Below are 13557 nucleotides of genomic sequence, written 5' to 3'. Positions count from 1 at the left end.
AGAGCACTTCTAGAAGAGCCGACGCTCCCGGAAGTCATTCTGGCCCCGGCCCACCGGGAGCGAGAGCAAAGCCGGGGCCCCCGGTTGGCAAAGCGCCCACGTGGACACGGGCACTCGCCGCCCGTCTCTTACGGAATCTCACCGAGCGCAGGGCTCCCTGTGGCCACGGAGGCCACGCCGCCTCGTGGGGAGATTGAAGGATCCACGCATCCACGATGGGAAGGCCGCCCGCCCGCCCCCCCACAGGCAGACCCGTCAGGGGCCCCGGACCCCTGCCGCTCTCCAGTTTCCAAAACCCGGCGCCCTGGACGTTATCCTATCTGCATCCATCCTGTCCCCTCCGGGAAGACCGGTGTGTGGTCAGCCTCCAGGACGTTCCAGGACGTTGCCGGCTCTCCCAGGACCGCGTAGCCGGGAAGATGGCTTTGGGGTGGCATGCTCTGTGTTAGCTCGGGCAGCCACGACTCAAACCGCATCCTGGAGGCCGCAGGTCCGAGATCCAGGCGTGGGCAGGGCTGGTGTCTCCCACGTCCCCACGCGGTCGTCCCTCCGTGCATGTCTGTGTCCTGACCTCCTCTCCTCGCGGGGACACAGGTCCTGGTGGATCAGAGCCACCTCAGTGACCTCATTTAACCTGGATGACCTCTCTGAAGTCCTGCTCTCGGCACAGTCACGTAGGGGGTTAGAGCTTCCATTCACTGATTTGGGGGCCACTGTTCAGTCCATAACACGCCCGTTTGGGAGGAGGTGGTCACACCGGGACCACAGACAGCCGGGGAGTGTGGCCGTGCAGGCCCCAGGAGGCTGGCCGATGGCATGGCGGCAGGGCACAATGTCACGCCCCGGGCCGCCAGGCGATGCCTAGAGATCCCTGCCTTGCGCGTCTCCAGTCACCCTGAGAGACCTGCCTCCCGGAAATCAGAGCCCGTTTTATCAGACTCCCACTTTGTAAAAATCACTTAATCTTTCTTCCCTGGTTTAATGAGCTCCAGAGCTCGGAGCTGTATTTAAATAGATCGCCACCATGACAGCACATCCTTTTTGGGACTGAAAACAAATCTACTTCAGCCTGAGATTTCTACAGAAGACAGCTCAGTGAAGTGAAGTGAATTCGGGGCGGGAAGCTCACCTTCCAGACCCTGTAATTAACGCATTAAAATGTGTGTGGGGTCCCAGCGGGCCCCCGAAGGGCAAAATGGAGCATGTGTGGGATGCAGGCCATCAAGGCTCAGCCTCTGTGTCTGCACACGCACCTGCCCTGGGGTCTGCGTCCGGGGGATCTGTGCCCCGGCCTGTGATGCCCTTCGGGAGACGGTTTCTCGTGTGCCGAAGTTCACCGCGTCGCCGCTGACACGGTCATCTGGGGGTGCTCCCTCTCACCCGATCGCTGTCCTTCTAGGGGTCCTGAGACAACAGCCCCCCACCCGGCCCCGGTCAACACGGCTCCTCCCTCCGGGCCTCCCGGGAGGGGAGAGCTCATCCTGTAGGGACAGGCCCTGGCCCTGCGCGCGTCCCCCAGGGCTCCGGAGGGGCCGTGCCGGGCTGGCTCGCCTGTGCCGCTGACCGCCTGCTTCCCCTGTGCCTCCAGATGCTGAGCTGCCTAGAGCACATGTACCACGACCTGGGCCTGGTCCGAGACTTCTCCATCCACCCCGTCACGCTCAGGAGATGGCTGGTGAGTGCGGGCCCCTCACGTCCCTCTTGAACAACACAGTGCCTTCCTGTTACTCGGGAACAGACCGGCCAGGCACCTTCCTGGACGGACGGAGGCGACGTTCCCAGGAGAGTTTTGTGAGAACAGGTGGCCAGTGTCTGTCTGTCTCCTGCCAGAATACTCAGTCCCCCTAAACCCCTGCTCTGGCGGCGAGAGTGAGAACCAGGGAGGGGCCGGTGAAGCGGCCTGGGAGGGTGAGTGTGCAGGTGTGTGTGTGTGAGTGCGTGTGCAGAGAGCAGAGTGCGTGTACGCGTATGAGCGTGTGAATGTGTGTTTCACAATAGATTTTCTTTTTTAATAAAAGATTGCTCGGAACCAAGTAGGAAAAGCTTAAATGTCAAATATGAAAATATGAAAACGTGTGATGGTGACTGGGACCCGGAGCCCCTCCCGTAACCCCCAGCCCTTCCCCCGGCTTCACATCCCCACGTGGCCCCTCAGAGCCCCTCGGGGGGCACCTCAGTCCGTGAGCCCCGGTGGAAGCCTGTTCCCCACCTGCCCTCTGAGGCCACAGGGAGGCCAGTGGGCGTCCTCGGGCCCCCGGGCCACTCGTCCTTACCTCCAGCAAGCACAGGAACACAGCCGGCCTCTGGGTCGGCCGAGGATTTCACAGAGCGCATCCGAAACGCCAGCCAGCTGGCGAAATCGGGGGAAAGGTGTGCAGGGCGGGGAGGGCGGGCAGCTGCGTGCCAGCAGCCGGGGCCTCTGTCTCTCCAGCTCTGCGTGCACGACAACTACAGAAACAACCCTTTCCACAATTTCCGGCATTGCTTCTGCGTGACCCAGATGATGTACAGCATGATCTGGCTCTGCCGGCTCCAGGTGCGTCTCTGGGGGGCTCCTGCTGGGGGCGGGGGCACCTCGCTCGCGGACGCCGCCCCCCGCCCAGGGCACGGGCTCCCCCACCCTCCCAGGGAAGCCACCTCGCCCCTCGCTGTCCTCAGGTGAGCCGGCGAGCAGGGGCGGGGCACCGGGCAGGTGCGGGCCCGCCCTCCCGGCCCCGCCCCAGAGAGCGGGCCGGTCCTCCCCATAGGCCAGCTACTAGGGGACTTCGTCCTACCCGAGTCCCGCCTCTCCCACCCCATTCCAGCCCCCTCCTCACCCCCTCCCGCCCTCTCTCTAATCCAGGAGAAATTTTCCCAAATGGATATCTTGATTCTAATGACGGCAGCCATCTGTCACGATTTGGATCACCCAGGGTACAACAACACGTACGTGCACCATTTTTCTCTCTCTCGTTTCTTCCTTCTCAAGGGCTCTCTGGTTGTCAGAGGTGACCTCTTCAGCTTCACGCACAGACCAGTTCTGAGGTGGGGCTGCGGCAAAGGCCTCCCCAGCACCCCCGGCTCAGATGCTTAGGACACGGCTCCCACTTTGGGACTTTGTCCAGGGCCTCGGGTCCCCCCGGGGCAGACCCTTCCAGGTCGCCAAACCCCGAGGGGCCGCCGCCCTCCTTTGCGGTCCTGCTCCGGACCCTGCGTGTCCCTCTGCACAGGCAGAGCCGTGGTGGTGCCCAAACTCCCCTCCGCCCGAAGCTGGGGGCAGTACCCGCACAGGATGCCCATTCCCCGGATCTCACTCCCCAGCCTGTGTCCAGCAGCAACGGGGCAGAGACTAGGACTGAGGGAGAGAAGGAGTGCAGGCCAGCAGGGGGCGGGGAGGCGCCGTGGGGGGCCAGGAGGACAGGCCAAGCTTGGCCGAATCGGTGATCCGCTCCCACCCCTGGGGTGGGGGGCAGAGGCACAGAGTCCACCCCGTGTAGCCATCAGGTCCGGGCCGCGTGGCGCCCGTTCGCATCCCTAGTGAGGCACCTGTCCTTCCGGTCAGATGCGTCTGTGCGGTGACATCACATATGGCCGGGAACTCGCCGGCAGCTTTCACGGCAGGCCTCCGTCAGGACGGGAGTGGGTTCCACGGTGTGGACGTCCGTGTTCCTCAGAGGAGGCCGGCACCATGAGCGCCCATTCCTGCATTTCACACTCAAGATGATGTGCACAGCACAGGCCTTAACCGCAGCCTCTGACCTCAGAACACATCTTGGTTCTTCTCCCAAACGTCTGCCTTTTGCATATGCCAATGTTTGCAAGGGGCCCGAACACATTCCCTTCGGGCGGCATGACTGGGAGAAGTCGAGGTGTGTTGGTGGTGTCTACTCGGCGGGATTCTAAGACCTCGAGGGTGTCTCGTTAAAGGGGCGGCAGAGTCAGAGAGCCCAGGGGAGCAAGTCCCCGGCACCTGCAGGGCACGCCCGGCTTGCCTTCCAGCCTCTGCGGGCACCGCCGCGTCCGAGCGCAGGTGCCCGAGGCTCCGTTTGCTCTCTCCCGCGATGCCAGGTACCAGATCAACGCCCGCACGGAGCTGGCCGTCCGTTACAATGACATCTCGCCCCTGGAGAACCACCACTGTGCCGTGGCCTTTCAGATCCTCGCCCAGCCCGAGTGCAACATCTTCACCAACGTGCAGCCGGACGGGTTCAAGCAGATCAGACAGGTGCGTGCAGGGGCCCTCTGACCGCAGAGTGGGAGGTGGTGAGCACAACCACGGAGTAGAGCCCCTCCCTCCAGCGGCCGAGGCCCCAGAAGCCCCTGGTCCCACCAGGGACCCTGGGGAACCCACCCCCCGCCTCGCCCACCAAGGCCAGTGGCATTCTGGGGAGAGGCGCGCCCTCGGCATAAACACACGGGACCCCACTGACCTGCATTTCACATCCAGTGTTTCACCCGAAGCCTTTGAAATCCGTCCTTTCTCCAGCTTGCAGCCCGGGAGAGTGGGGGTTACAGAGGTGAGGGGCACCGTGGGGATGTGCGGGCCCTGGTGCACCTGCTGAGTCCAACCTAGCCGACTGTTTCCCCTGCCCCCCAGCCACCTCCCCCTGCCCCACCCTGACCCGGTCGGCCCCACCGTCCACTTCACATAAGAGACCCTGGGGAGGCCTCTGTCGCCCTCCTGTCCTGAGACAGATGTCCACCTCGCTGGAGGTAATGCCCCCTCCCACGCAGGAGGTCCCACGCTGAGCACAGCTCTGTGCACCACCCTCTGATGTTTTCAGGGGAGGGAAGATACCAGAATGATCTCTCGGAAGAGTGTATGGGTTGAATGGTAGCCAAAAAAAAAACTGTATGTTCACTTCCTAACCCCCAGAACCTTTTGTATGTGACTTTATTTGGAAAAGAGTCTTTGCAGTGGTGATTAAGTTAGGATCTCTGCGTGAGATTAGCTGGTGCTACCCAGGTGGGTCTCAAGCCAGTGACAGGTGTCCTTAGAAGAGACAGAGGAAGAGACAGATACATGGAAGAGAAATTGGCCTAAAGACGGAGGCAGAGGCCGGAGTGACCCGGGGCCACAGGAGCAGGAAAAGTCAGGAAGGACGTTTTCCCGGCGCCTTCAGACTTCTGGCCTCCGGACTGGGAGAGAATGCCCCGCTGTGGTTCCCCGTCACCTGGCACGCGGCACTCATGTGGCAGCCCCAGGACACGTGCACAGGGAGCCACCCTCACGGTGAGGCACCCTACTCTGCTGTCCCACGGATGACAGCCTCACCCACCAGGTGCCTGGGGGCCTCGCTTCAAGGTGCACCTGTTAAAGACGCTGGGACCCGGGCTGTCCCTCCTGGAGGTCTGACGGGCTGCACTTCATCAGAGAACACCGTCCCTCCATCTGCCGTGGAAGCTCAGAGCCGATGCCAGTGCCGAAGGACAGTCCCCATCGAGTCGCCGATTTCCGGCCCAACCATGTCCCCTTTATCTATGGGCTTTCTGGCCTCTCTTCCATGTTCTGGAGCCACCGGCCGGGGACACCGCGAGCTGTTGGGATGAGCCCTGACATGTCTTCCTCTCCAGCGTGGGAAGGGGCGAGCCGTAGAGAGTCCCCGAGGGCTGCCGGTGAGGAGCTCCTGTGGGGAGCGACCCGGAGAAGCGAAGCAGCCGGGTCCCCTTGGTGTGTGCCCTGCCCTCCTACCCCGGGAGCGGTCAGAGCAGCGTCCCCAAGCAGGGGACCCACGTCCCTCACGCCGCCCACCATGGGGACGCACGAGGCTTGTCAAACGTCAGACATGACACTTTCCTGACCGTGAAATCATTCAGCCCGACTTTTAATAATATTTTGTCATCGAGTACCTTGCTTACCAAGGTAGTAAGGTATTTGTAGTTAGAGAATCATCGCATTCTCGCTTACAAATGTGTTAGTAGAACGACGCTGTCAAATGCAAGCGGGCTTTGACCACCCCCACGCAGTGTGCGCGCAGAGTCACGTACAGATGAGACGCGACAGGGGAAAGAGACTTCTGGAAGATCGGCGATTGACCTCCGGCAACGGGACGTGAAAGGAACGGCCGTGGATCTGGATTCCTGAATTGAGGGGAAGTATCCGTGCTCAGTCGAAACCGACCGTCATCACCGGGAAGCCCAGCGCCGAGCCCGCCATCTGCAAGCCGATGGGCCTGCCCCCTCCTGGACTCGGCCCTCGGGGCCCATTTGCAGCGCACGGGTGGGCTTGAACCCCCAGCCCCCACTCGCCAGCTGCGGCCCGGGAGGCTCCCTGGCCTCTCATCTTACAAATGAAGACGGTGTTGTGCAGACGCACACGTAGAGTTGGCCCCGGACCCGGGGAAGGGCCGTGTGCCCAGCCGGCGCTCGCTGGGTCCTTGCCGGGATTCCGCCCGGGGCTAACGCTTTGCTCTCACTTTCCAGGGGATAATCACTCTGATTCTAGCCACTGACATGGCAAGACACGCAGAAATTATGGATTCTTTCAAAGAAAAAATGGAGAATTTTGACTACAGCAACGAACAGCATGTGACCCTCGTAAGTAGATCGCTACACCCGTTTTGGGGGCCCTGGTGCACGCGTCCTACGCTCCGGCCCAGACTGGACACCGAGACCCCAAAACCCTGAACCTTGCCCTGCAGCGTCCAGCTCTCCCCGGGCAGCCCCCAGCGGGCCTGTCTTCCGGTTGAAGGCAGCTTTTGTGCTTCCTGTGCCGCCTTCTGATTTGAAGGTGGTACGTGGGGAAAAGCAATCCATCCCGCTCAGTCCCGAGAATAAAGTTGGCTCTCCCACGAAGGCGGTGCCCCAGAAAACACTCCAATTACCAGCTTCCGGGCGGGCACCCCAATTACCAGCTTCTGGACGCAGCACCCCTCCCGGCCCGGCCCTCCAAGAGCAGGGCCAGCTGTGCAGAGAAGGGCAGGGAGCCTCACCGTGAGGAGGGCCCGCCTGGGTCTGCACCCCACCTGCCCTTCGTAAGAGAAACACGTGGAAACACCCTTCCCCGTCTTCGGAGAAAGGGGTTCTGCTGAGCCTTGTCTGGGCGTTAGGCCTGCTTTCTGGCCTTCTCTCTCTCTCTCTGGCTCTCTCTTTTTTAAAACCGATGGTCACTTTCTGTCCCTGGAAGCTGATGAACAAGGAAGCCCTCTGAGATCTGGCCGCCCGCCTGATGTCACGTCCCCAAAACTGATTCGTAGCTAATACACACGGTGTGCGGGGAAGGACCTCGCGTTCTGCAGAAGTTACACGGCAGGAGAAAATGTCCCCTGGGGCCAGGGCCTCCCGAGGCATCACTTCTTGGGGACGGGGAGCAGAGAGATGCAGTCATGTGGGAGCCGTGTCCCTGCTCCCGAAAACCAGCGGGTGTGGGAGGGGCCGCCTGGCCCTACGGCAGGGTGAGGGCAGTGCGTCTGGAGACAGAGGGACGAGTAGACGTGCCCCCTTTGCCTCCGTTTTCCCTCTGAAACGTAAGGAAAGACCCTGGAGGGCAGAGGCCACACGTCTGCTGCCAGTGTTGAGACCGTGAGCCGCACAGAGTGACCATCATCCCTGTACTCCCTCCCTTCAACCGTCCAAGCAGGAGGGCGTGGGGAAGAGGCCCCGGGTCCCCAGGGTTTCATCCACCCCCACACCGGGCGAGGGGTGGCGGCCCGCAGCACAGACCAGGGGGTCGTGCCCTGGCCGGGGAGCCCCCAGATCTCCACTTCTTCATGCACAAGGGCTGGGGGAGGTAGAGGGGAGGAGGCCCGAACGCTGACGAGCTCCGCTCGGCCAGGCCTGGGGGCCTGGAAGCTTCCCGCAGCCCAGCAGCACCCAGCCTGTGCCCCGGGCCCGGCGTCGGGCCGCTGCCCCTAGAGGCCTGCCGGGCAGAGCCCTGTGATGGCCTGTGTTCTGGAGTCACCTGAGCGGAGACAAGGAAGGCCGGGATCGACTCCTGGGGACTGACAAGGGGACAGGGACAGGGGCAGCCGAGTCAGCCCAGGTTCAGCTGAGGCCGTGCCAGGGTTTGAGCCGAGCAGAGCCTTGCCGAGTCGCCTGGCCCACCTGAGCCTGCCGGGAGGCCGGGGCCCGCAGCCCCGAGCTGATGTGCCCGGGGGGCACCGCCTGCTGAGTCAGCGTCACACCCTGAGCGCCGGCCCACACGTTGGCCCAGGACATCGGTGACTCCCGGGGACGGTCGTGTGCCGGCCCCGAAGGCACCTGCCTTCGGGCTCAGGGGCAAACGCCCCGGCCCGACCGGTCTCCTGAAGTGCCCACTGGGCGCGCAAACCTCACCAGACTCAGAGGGCTGGTCTCCGGGGAGGACGAAGTCCAGACCCAAACGGCAGCAGGGGGACGTGCTCCGGGCCCCGCTGCCTGATCCCCCCTCTGTCTTCCAGCTGAAGATGATTCTGATAAAATGCTGTGATATCTCCAACGAGGTGCGTCCGGTGGCAGTTGCAGAACCTTGGGTGGACTGCTTGTTGGAAGAGTATTTCATGCAGGTGAGAGCGTCCCGGTGCCACCAAACCCCCTGCGGGGGCCCCGTGTTGGAAAGGGGGATGGGCGTGCCCAGGGGGCGAGTGGACGGGAGCGGACGGTCTCCAGCCCCCAGAAAGCCTCACGGCAGGTGCACATCCGAGAGGAAAGACGGCCACAGCCTGCAAAGTAGCGTCGACAGCTGCCACCGGGGACCACGAAAGAGCAGTGAATGGGGGCGGCAGCGTCGGGCAAGCGGCCTGAAAGGGAAGAGGCCGAGGCAGGAGGGGAGGCTCCCCCGGGGCGGGCGACACCAAGCAGGTCGGCCTACGCTTTGAGGCCCGGGGAGGCCCTCAGACAGAAGACCAACCAGCCCACGCGGGAGGTGCCGGAAGGGCCAGTAAGGCGCTCGCAACGGCAGCGCGGTGGACCCCGGGTTCAGAGCCGAGAGCCGAGAGCCGCCCGGCGACTCACCCCCCACCCTCCACCCTGTCCCTCCGCCCTGTCGTCACGGCGCGGCCCTGCCTGCCCAGCTCCCGCCATCCGTCCTGGTGACTGTGAACGTCCCCACGATGGAGCGGGCTGGCTGGCGGTGGCACGTTAACCTGCCTTCTGCCCTCTGAGGCCGGTGACCCTCGGGGCCCCCAGATTCCGCGCTTTCCAACGTTTCGGGCTGTTGCCTCCCTGCAGAGCGACCGCGAGAAGTCGGAAGGCCTTCCCGTGGCCCCTTTCATGGACCGGGACAAAGTGACCAAAGCCACGGCCCAAATTGGGTTCATCAAGTTTGTCCTGATCCCCATGTTCGAAACGGTGACCAAGGTGAGTGACCATCACCGCATGCTGAATGACGTCGCGCTGAGAAGCACACACGTGCACACACACACCAGCATGCTGTAGCTGCCTGCTCAGTGCCCCCTCCAGCACGCCCAGAACACCCTCTCGTCCCCCCCGTCTTGTCCCTCCCGGTCTTCCGGCCTCCCTGCCCCCTGGGGCCCCCCTCTGCCCTCCACTCCCAGGGCACCTCTGCTGACCTGCCCCATCCACGGGCACACGGCCATCCCCAAGCAGATTTCAGCAAGGAGACTATCTCTGCCTCTTTCCCGAACCTTCCATGGCTCCCCACTGCCCACGATGCAGGGAAAACTGCCCGCCTCGTTACACACAGTCCCCCACCCTCCCTAGCACTCCGGTCGTGCAGGATGGCCCCCAGTTCCTGGTCCTCCCCTTTCTTCAAACCACCTCTGACTATGTCCCTTCAGCTGGCCTTGGCCCCGTCCCACCCGCCAGCCTTCCAGAACCGCCTCAGCACACCCTTCCCTAAACCCCATTCACTCCTGCTTCTCTGGGGCCTTGGCCTTCCTGCACATTCCTTCACGGGCTTCTGGGCCTTCGCCACGGCCAGCGGGGACAGGGGCACAGCGCTGCCACATCGGGCCTGCCCCCCTCCGGCAGCAGGATCGGGATGTGACTGGGGAGGCACGGAAGGCATCCCGGGGCCCAGAGCTACGTGCGCAGGGTTCCGTGGGGCCGGGATGGCAGGATGGCCCGCGTGAAGGCGGACGGCCAAGGCCCTGCCGTGGGAATGGCCGGTCTCCTCCGGCCACCGCGGCTGTGCAGACCAGAGGCGAGGCTGGCGTGTGGAAGATGGACGCTGGGGGACGGGCAGGTGGAGGGCAGGTCCGTGCGAAGGGACAGGGCAGAAACAGAGCAGGACCCGGAGGTGGGTGGGCCGGGGCAGGTGGGAGGGTCTCCAGGAGGGTCTGCAGGGGCCACTGACCGGACGGCCTCAGAACCCGGGTCAGCGTGGACCCTGCTGCAGGCGGGACCCCAGAGCTCCACAGGGTGCAGGGGACTGACTCACTGCCTGAGCCACTGAGCCACGCAGGACCCGACACCTGGCCTCCCGGACACCGCGGCCGCGTGGAAAGACAGACTGAACACATCTGCTTGTCCCTCCCAGCTCTTCCCTGTGGTCGAGGAACTCATGCTGCGGCCCCTTTGGGAATCCAGAGACCGTTACGAGGAACTGAAACAAAGAGATGACTCCGTGAAAGAGGTAAAGCGAGCCGGGCAGGAAACGCGGTCCTCCCCGGGGACGGGCTGAGCCGGGCACCCCTGCAGGGGCCGCTGTGGACTCATTTCCACCACCACCCCCCGAAGTCCAGACCCAGGCAAACCGGGGAGCGTCTACTCTCAGCGAAACCAAACGGCCCCCAATGGCCCGCGCCCCTCAGAGGGGCCACATCGTCCCCAAAAGCTGTGCTGCAATCGGGTGGGCCAGGGAATCGCGGCATCTGAGACCCCCTCGGAGCCGCGCCCTGGCCCCTTGCGGGTCCCCATCCTCCAGCCCTGGGGCTGGCCTTGCTGAGCGAGAGGGTGGTGGAAGGAGGCGCTCCCCGCGGCACAGGAAAAGCACCCTGGAGCTCTCACACACGGCGGCTCGGCCCCCTCGGGGTCGGGGAGACGGGGCGTGGCCCCAGGTCACTGTCAGGACGGGACGGTTCGCAGGGAAGGTCCAGCTCACGTGGGCAGAACCGGCGCAGACGCTTCCTGCAAAGCGTGCGAGTGGGCTGACCGCCCCAGGGCCTCCGCGTGTGCACGTCTCTGCTTCGGGGACCCCGCAGGCCTCCCCTGCGTGACGTCCAGCCACCAGGGTGTGCCTCCCCTCAGCCCCCCGCCGCCTCCTCTCCGGTGTCCCTGCTGCCTCTCGCTTTGTCCTGGTCTGGCCTCCACCAGCGTCACGCACCCCGTCCCGTCCCCCGCTCACTTCAGTCGGGTCTCCCTGATCATGGCATCCCCCCACCTTGCCGCCGGGAACCCCCGAGCCCCACTGAGCGCTGAGCGGTTTCCCAGGCGCCCCGTGTTGCCCTCACCACCCCCCGAAACTGCTCTGTGTGTGACGCTGGGCATGTGTCAGTGCTCAGGAGGTGCCTGCTGGTCGATGGGCGTCCCACGACTGGCCTTTCTAGAGGGATCCCTCCACTACAAGGTCCCCGAGAGGTCCTGAGACTCCAGAGGCTAAGAGCAAATGGTACAGAGAGCGATGTCAGAGCAGGTGTGCCCGGCGGGGCCCCGGCAGGATCGCTAAAGCACACTCCAGCCGTCGCTATGAAGGTCCCAGGCCCCGCCGCCCAGTGGGGGCCCCCGGGACCTCCAGGATGCTTCCCTACCCCCAGAAAGGACAGACCCCCCCCCCCCGAAGAGAAAGGGTGGACGGGCTCCGTGCTCCCTTCCGCCAGGCCACCGGGCTCGGCAGACACCGTGAGTGTATTGTCCAAGCTCCGGACGCTGGCCGAGAAGGGGAGGCCTCCCACAGCTAGGAAGGTGGCTCGCTCGCAGAGCCGTGTCTGCGACGTGCAGCTGCATGGGTTTCGGCACACCGCGGCCGAGGACCTCGGCCTCAGTTACACGCCTTAGCGTCTCAGTCAACAGGAAGCACCTTAGCAGACAGTCAGGTCCTCACGGTCTCCTGGGACCTGATCGTCGCCTTCTGTATACCTGTCCCGGTTACAGAGGGAGACGGAGAGCTTGACGGCGGGGGGCACCGACACGTCGTCGTCGTCGTCGAGAGAGAAAAGCAGAGATGTGAGAAACAGAGAAGAGGGTGCTATTCTGAACTGACGTCTCGATGCACATGGTAACTCAGAGCCTAAAACGGGGCGGCACTGAAAATCTCTGGGAGGGGGGAAGGAAAGAAGGTGGGGGCAGAAATCTGAAAGACAGATGGGTTTTTTAAAGTTTTTGGAACGTTTTTTATTTATTTTGAAAGTGAGAGAGGGCGTGCACACAGAGAGAGAGGGAGACAGAGACTCCCAAGCAGGCTCAACGCTGCCAGCCCGATGCAGGGCTCGAACTCACGAACCGTGAGATCACGACCTGAGCCGAAATCAACAGTCGGACGCTTAACCGACTGAGCCACCCGGGCGCCCCTGAAAGACGGATGGTTTTTCAGTAAAGTGAGACTTTTATTCCTGGCCTATAATTCTTAGAATTAGGCTCTGAAAGAAGGGGGGGGGTCACGCTTGGGTTGATAGCCAAAGATCAGTAATTAGCCTATGTGCCGCTTATAAGGAAAAGCACGTTTTAAAATCTTTCCAAACATAAAGCATTTGCGTCTGTCGCCGTGAGCGTTTTCCTGTGCCCCTGACGCAAGCTGTTCGTTTAGTCCGTGTCAAAGGGAAACCAAGTTCATTCGGCCTCCGCGTGGTAAGGTCGTTGGCACACGCTCGTCTGAAGGACCCCTGGAGAGATTCTCGGGACAAAGCTTTCCAGGCGCGGGGTGTGGGAACCTGCGTCTTGTTTGGTGCAGGGGGGCAGTGGCCAGCTCTGGCGTCCGAGAAACTGAGCGCAGCCAAGCACAAGCTGAGAGACCCACACAGGCGTCTCAGCCTCTCTGAGCCTCAGAGCCCTCATCTCCGGCCTCGAGATAATCACACGGTCATTACCCCTTCCATGAGCAACATGCCGGTCCATCAGAAGCGCTCGGGAAACACTGGCTTTGCGTGTTTCGGTCACACCCTATTTTTTAGTGGTTCAGGAGAAGGATCAAAATCGTTTCATTTGGCCGAAATGTGCTCAGCCGTGTGTCCAGTCCTTAAACATCCCGTGCGTCCTCCCGTGACGATGTTGATTGTGCCCGCACGTTTTCAGCCCCCACGAAAACAAACCAGTAGGTCTTTTCCCTCTTCCGAGCAGACGGAGCCTGGAGGAGGCAGGACGATGCGGGCCGTGGTTCTGGACCAGGCTGGCCGAGCCTCGCGAGCCGTCCGCGCGGGCGAGAAGTTCATTCCGAGCGCCTGACTCCACGAGACCACGTTTTCTAAGAACTGTTTTGTTCACTGATACAAAAAAAAAAAAAAAAAAGGAAAACGGAATTCATGATGCTGTACAGAATTTTTATTTTTAAACTGTCTTTTAAATAATATATTCTTATACAGAAACGGGTACTGTACTTTTTCTTTGTAGTGTTGTGTATCCGGGGGCTGCGTCTGGCAGTCCCCAGAGCCCCCGAGCTCTCACGGGGGGACAGGAACTGTGCTTTGCTCGCAGATGTGTCTGCGCGGTGTGATGTGACGCTCCCTCCCGTGTAAATTCAGAATTAAATGCCAGGCGGTGCCCGGA

At 62.6% G+C, this 13557-nt stretch overlaps 1 protein-coding gene across 3 annotated transcripts in view; it reads left to right on the top strand.

The window, feature by feature from the left end:
* The window catches only part of PDE9A (phosphodiesterase 9A), an 89132-nt gene extending 75819 nt beyond the window's left edge, over positions 1-13313 (top strand). For all 3 annotated transcript variants that reach the window (XM_042956303.1, XM_042956304.1, XM_042956305.1), the window contains 10 exons: positions 1589-1675; positions 2432-2536; positions 2843-2925; positions 4048-4204; positions 6403-6516; positions 8358-8462; positions 9127-9255; positions 10397-10492; positions 11950-12073; positions 13132-13313. In XM_042956303.1, coding sequence (XP_042812237.1) covers positions 1589-1675; positions 2432-2536; positions 2843-2925; positions 4048-4204; positions 6403-6516; positions 8358-8462; positions 9127-9255; positions 10397-10492; positions 11950-12057 — 984 coding nt within the window. In that variant the 3' untranslated portion in view covers positions 12058-12073; positions 13132-13313. The remainder of the gene's footprint in view (positions 1-1588; positions 1676-2431; positions 2537-2842; positions 2926-4047; positions 4205-6402; positions 6517-8357; positions 8463-9126; positions 9256-10396; positions 10493-11949; positions 12074-13131) is intronic.
* The last annotated feature ends 244 nt before the right edge of the window (positions 13314-13557 follow it).

Source organism: Panthera tigris, chromosome C2, assembly GCF_018350195.1.
Source record: "Panthera tigris isolate Pti1 chromosome C2, P.tigris_Pti1_mat1.1, whole genome shotgun sequence".
Taxonomy (NCBI): Eukaryota; Metazoa; Chordata; class Mammalia; order Carnivora; family Felidae; genus Panthera; species Panthera tigris.
This window is presented reverse-complemented; position numbering and strand designations above follow the sequence as displayed.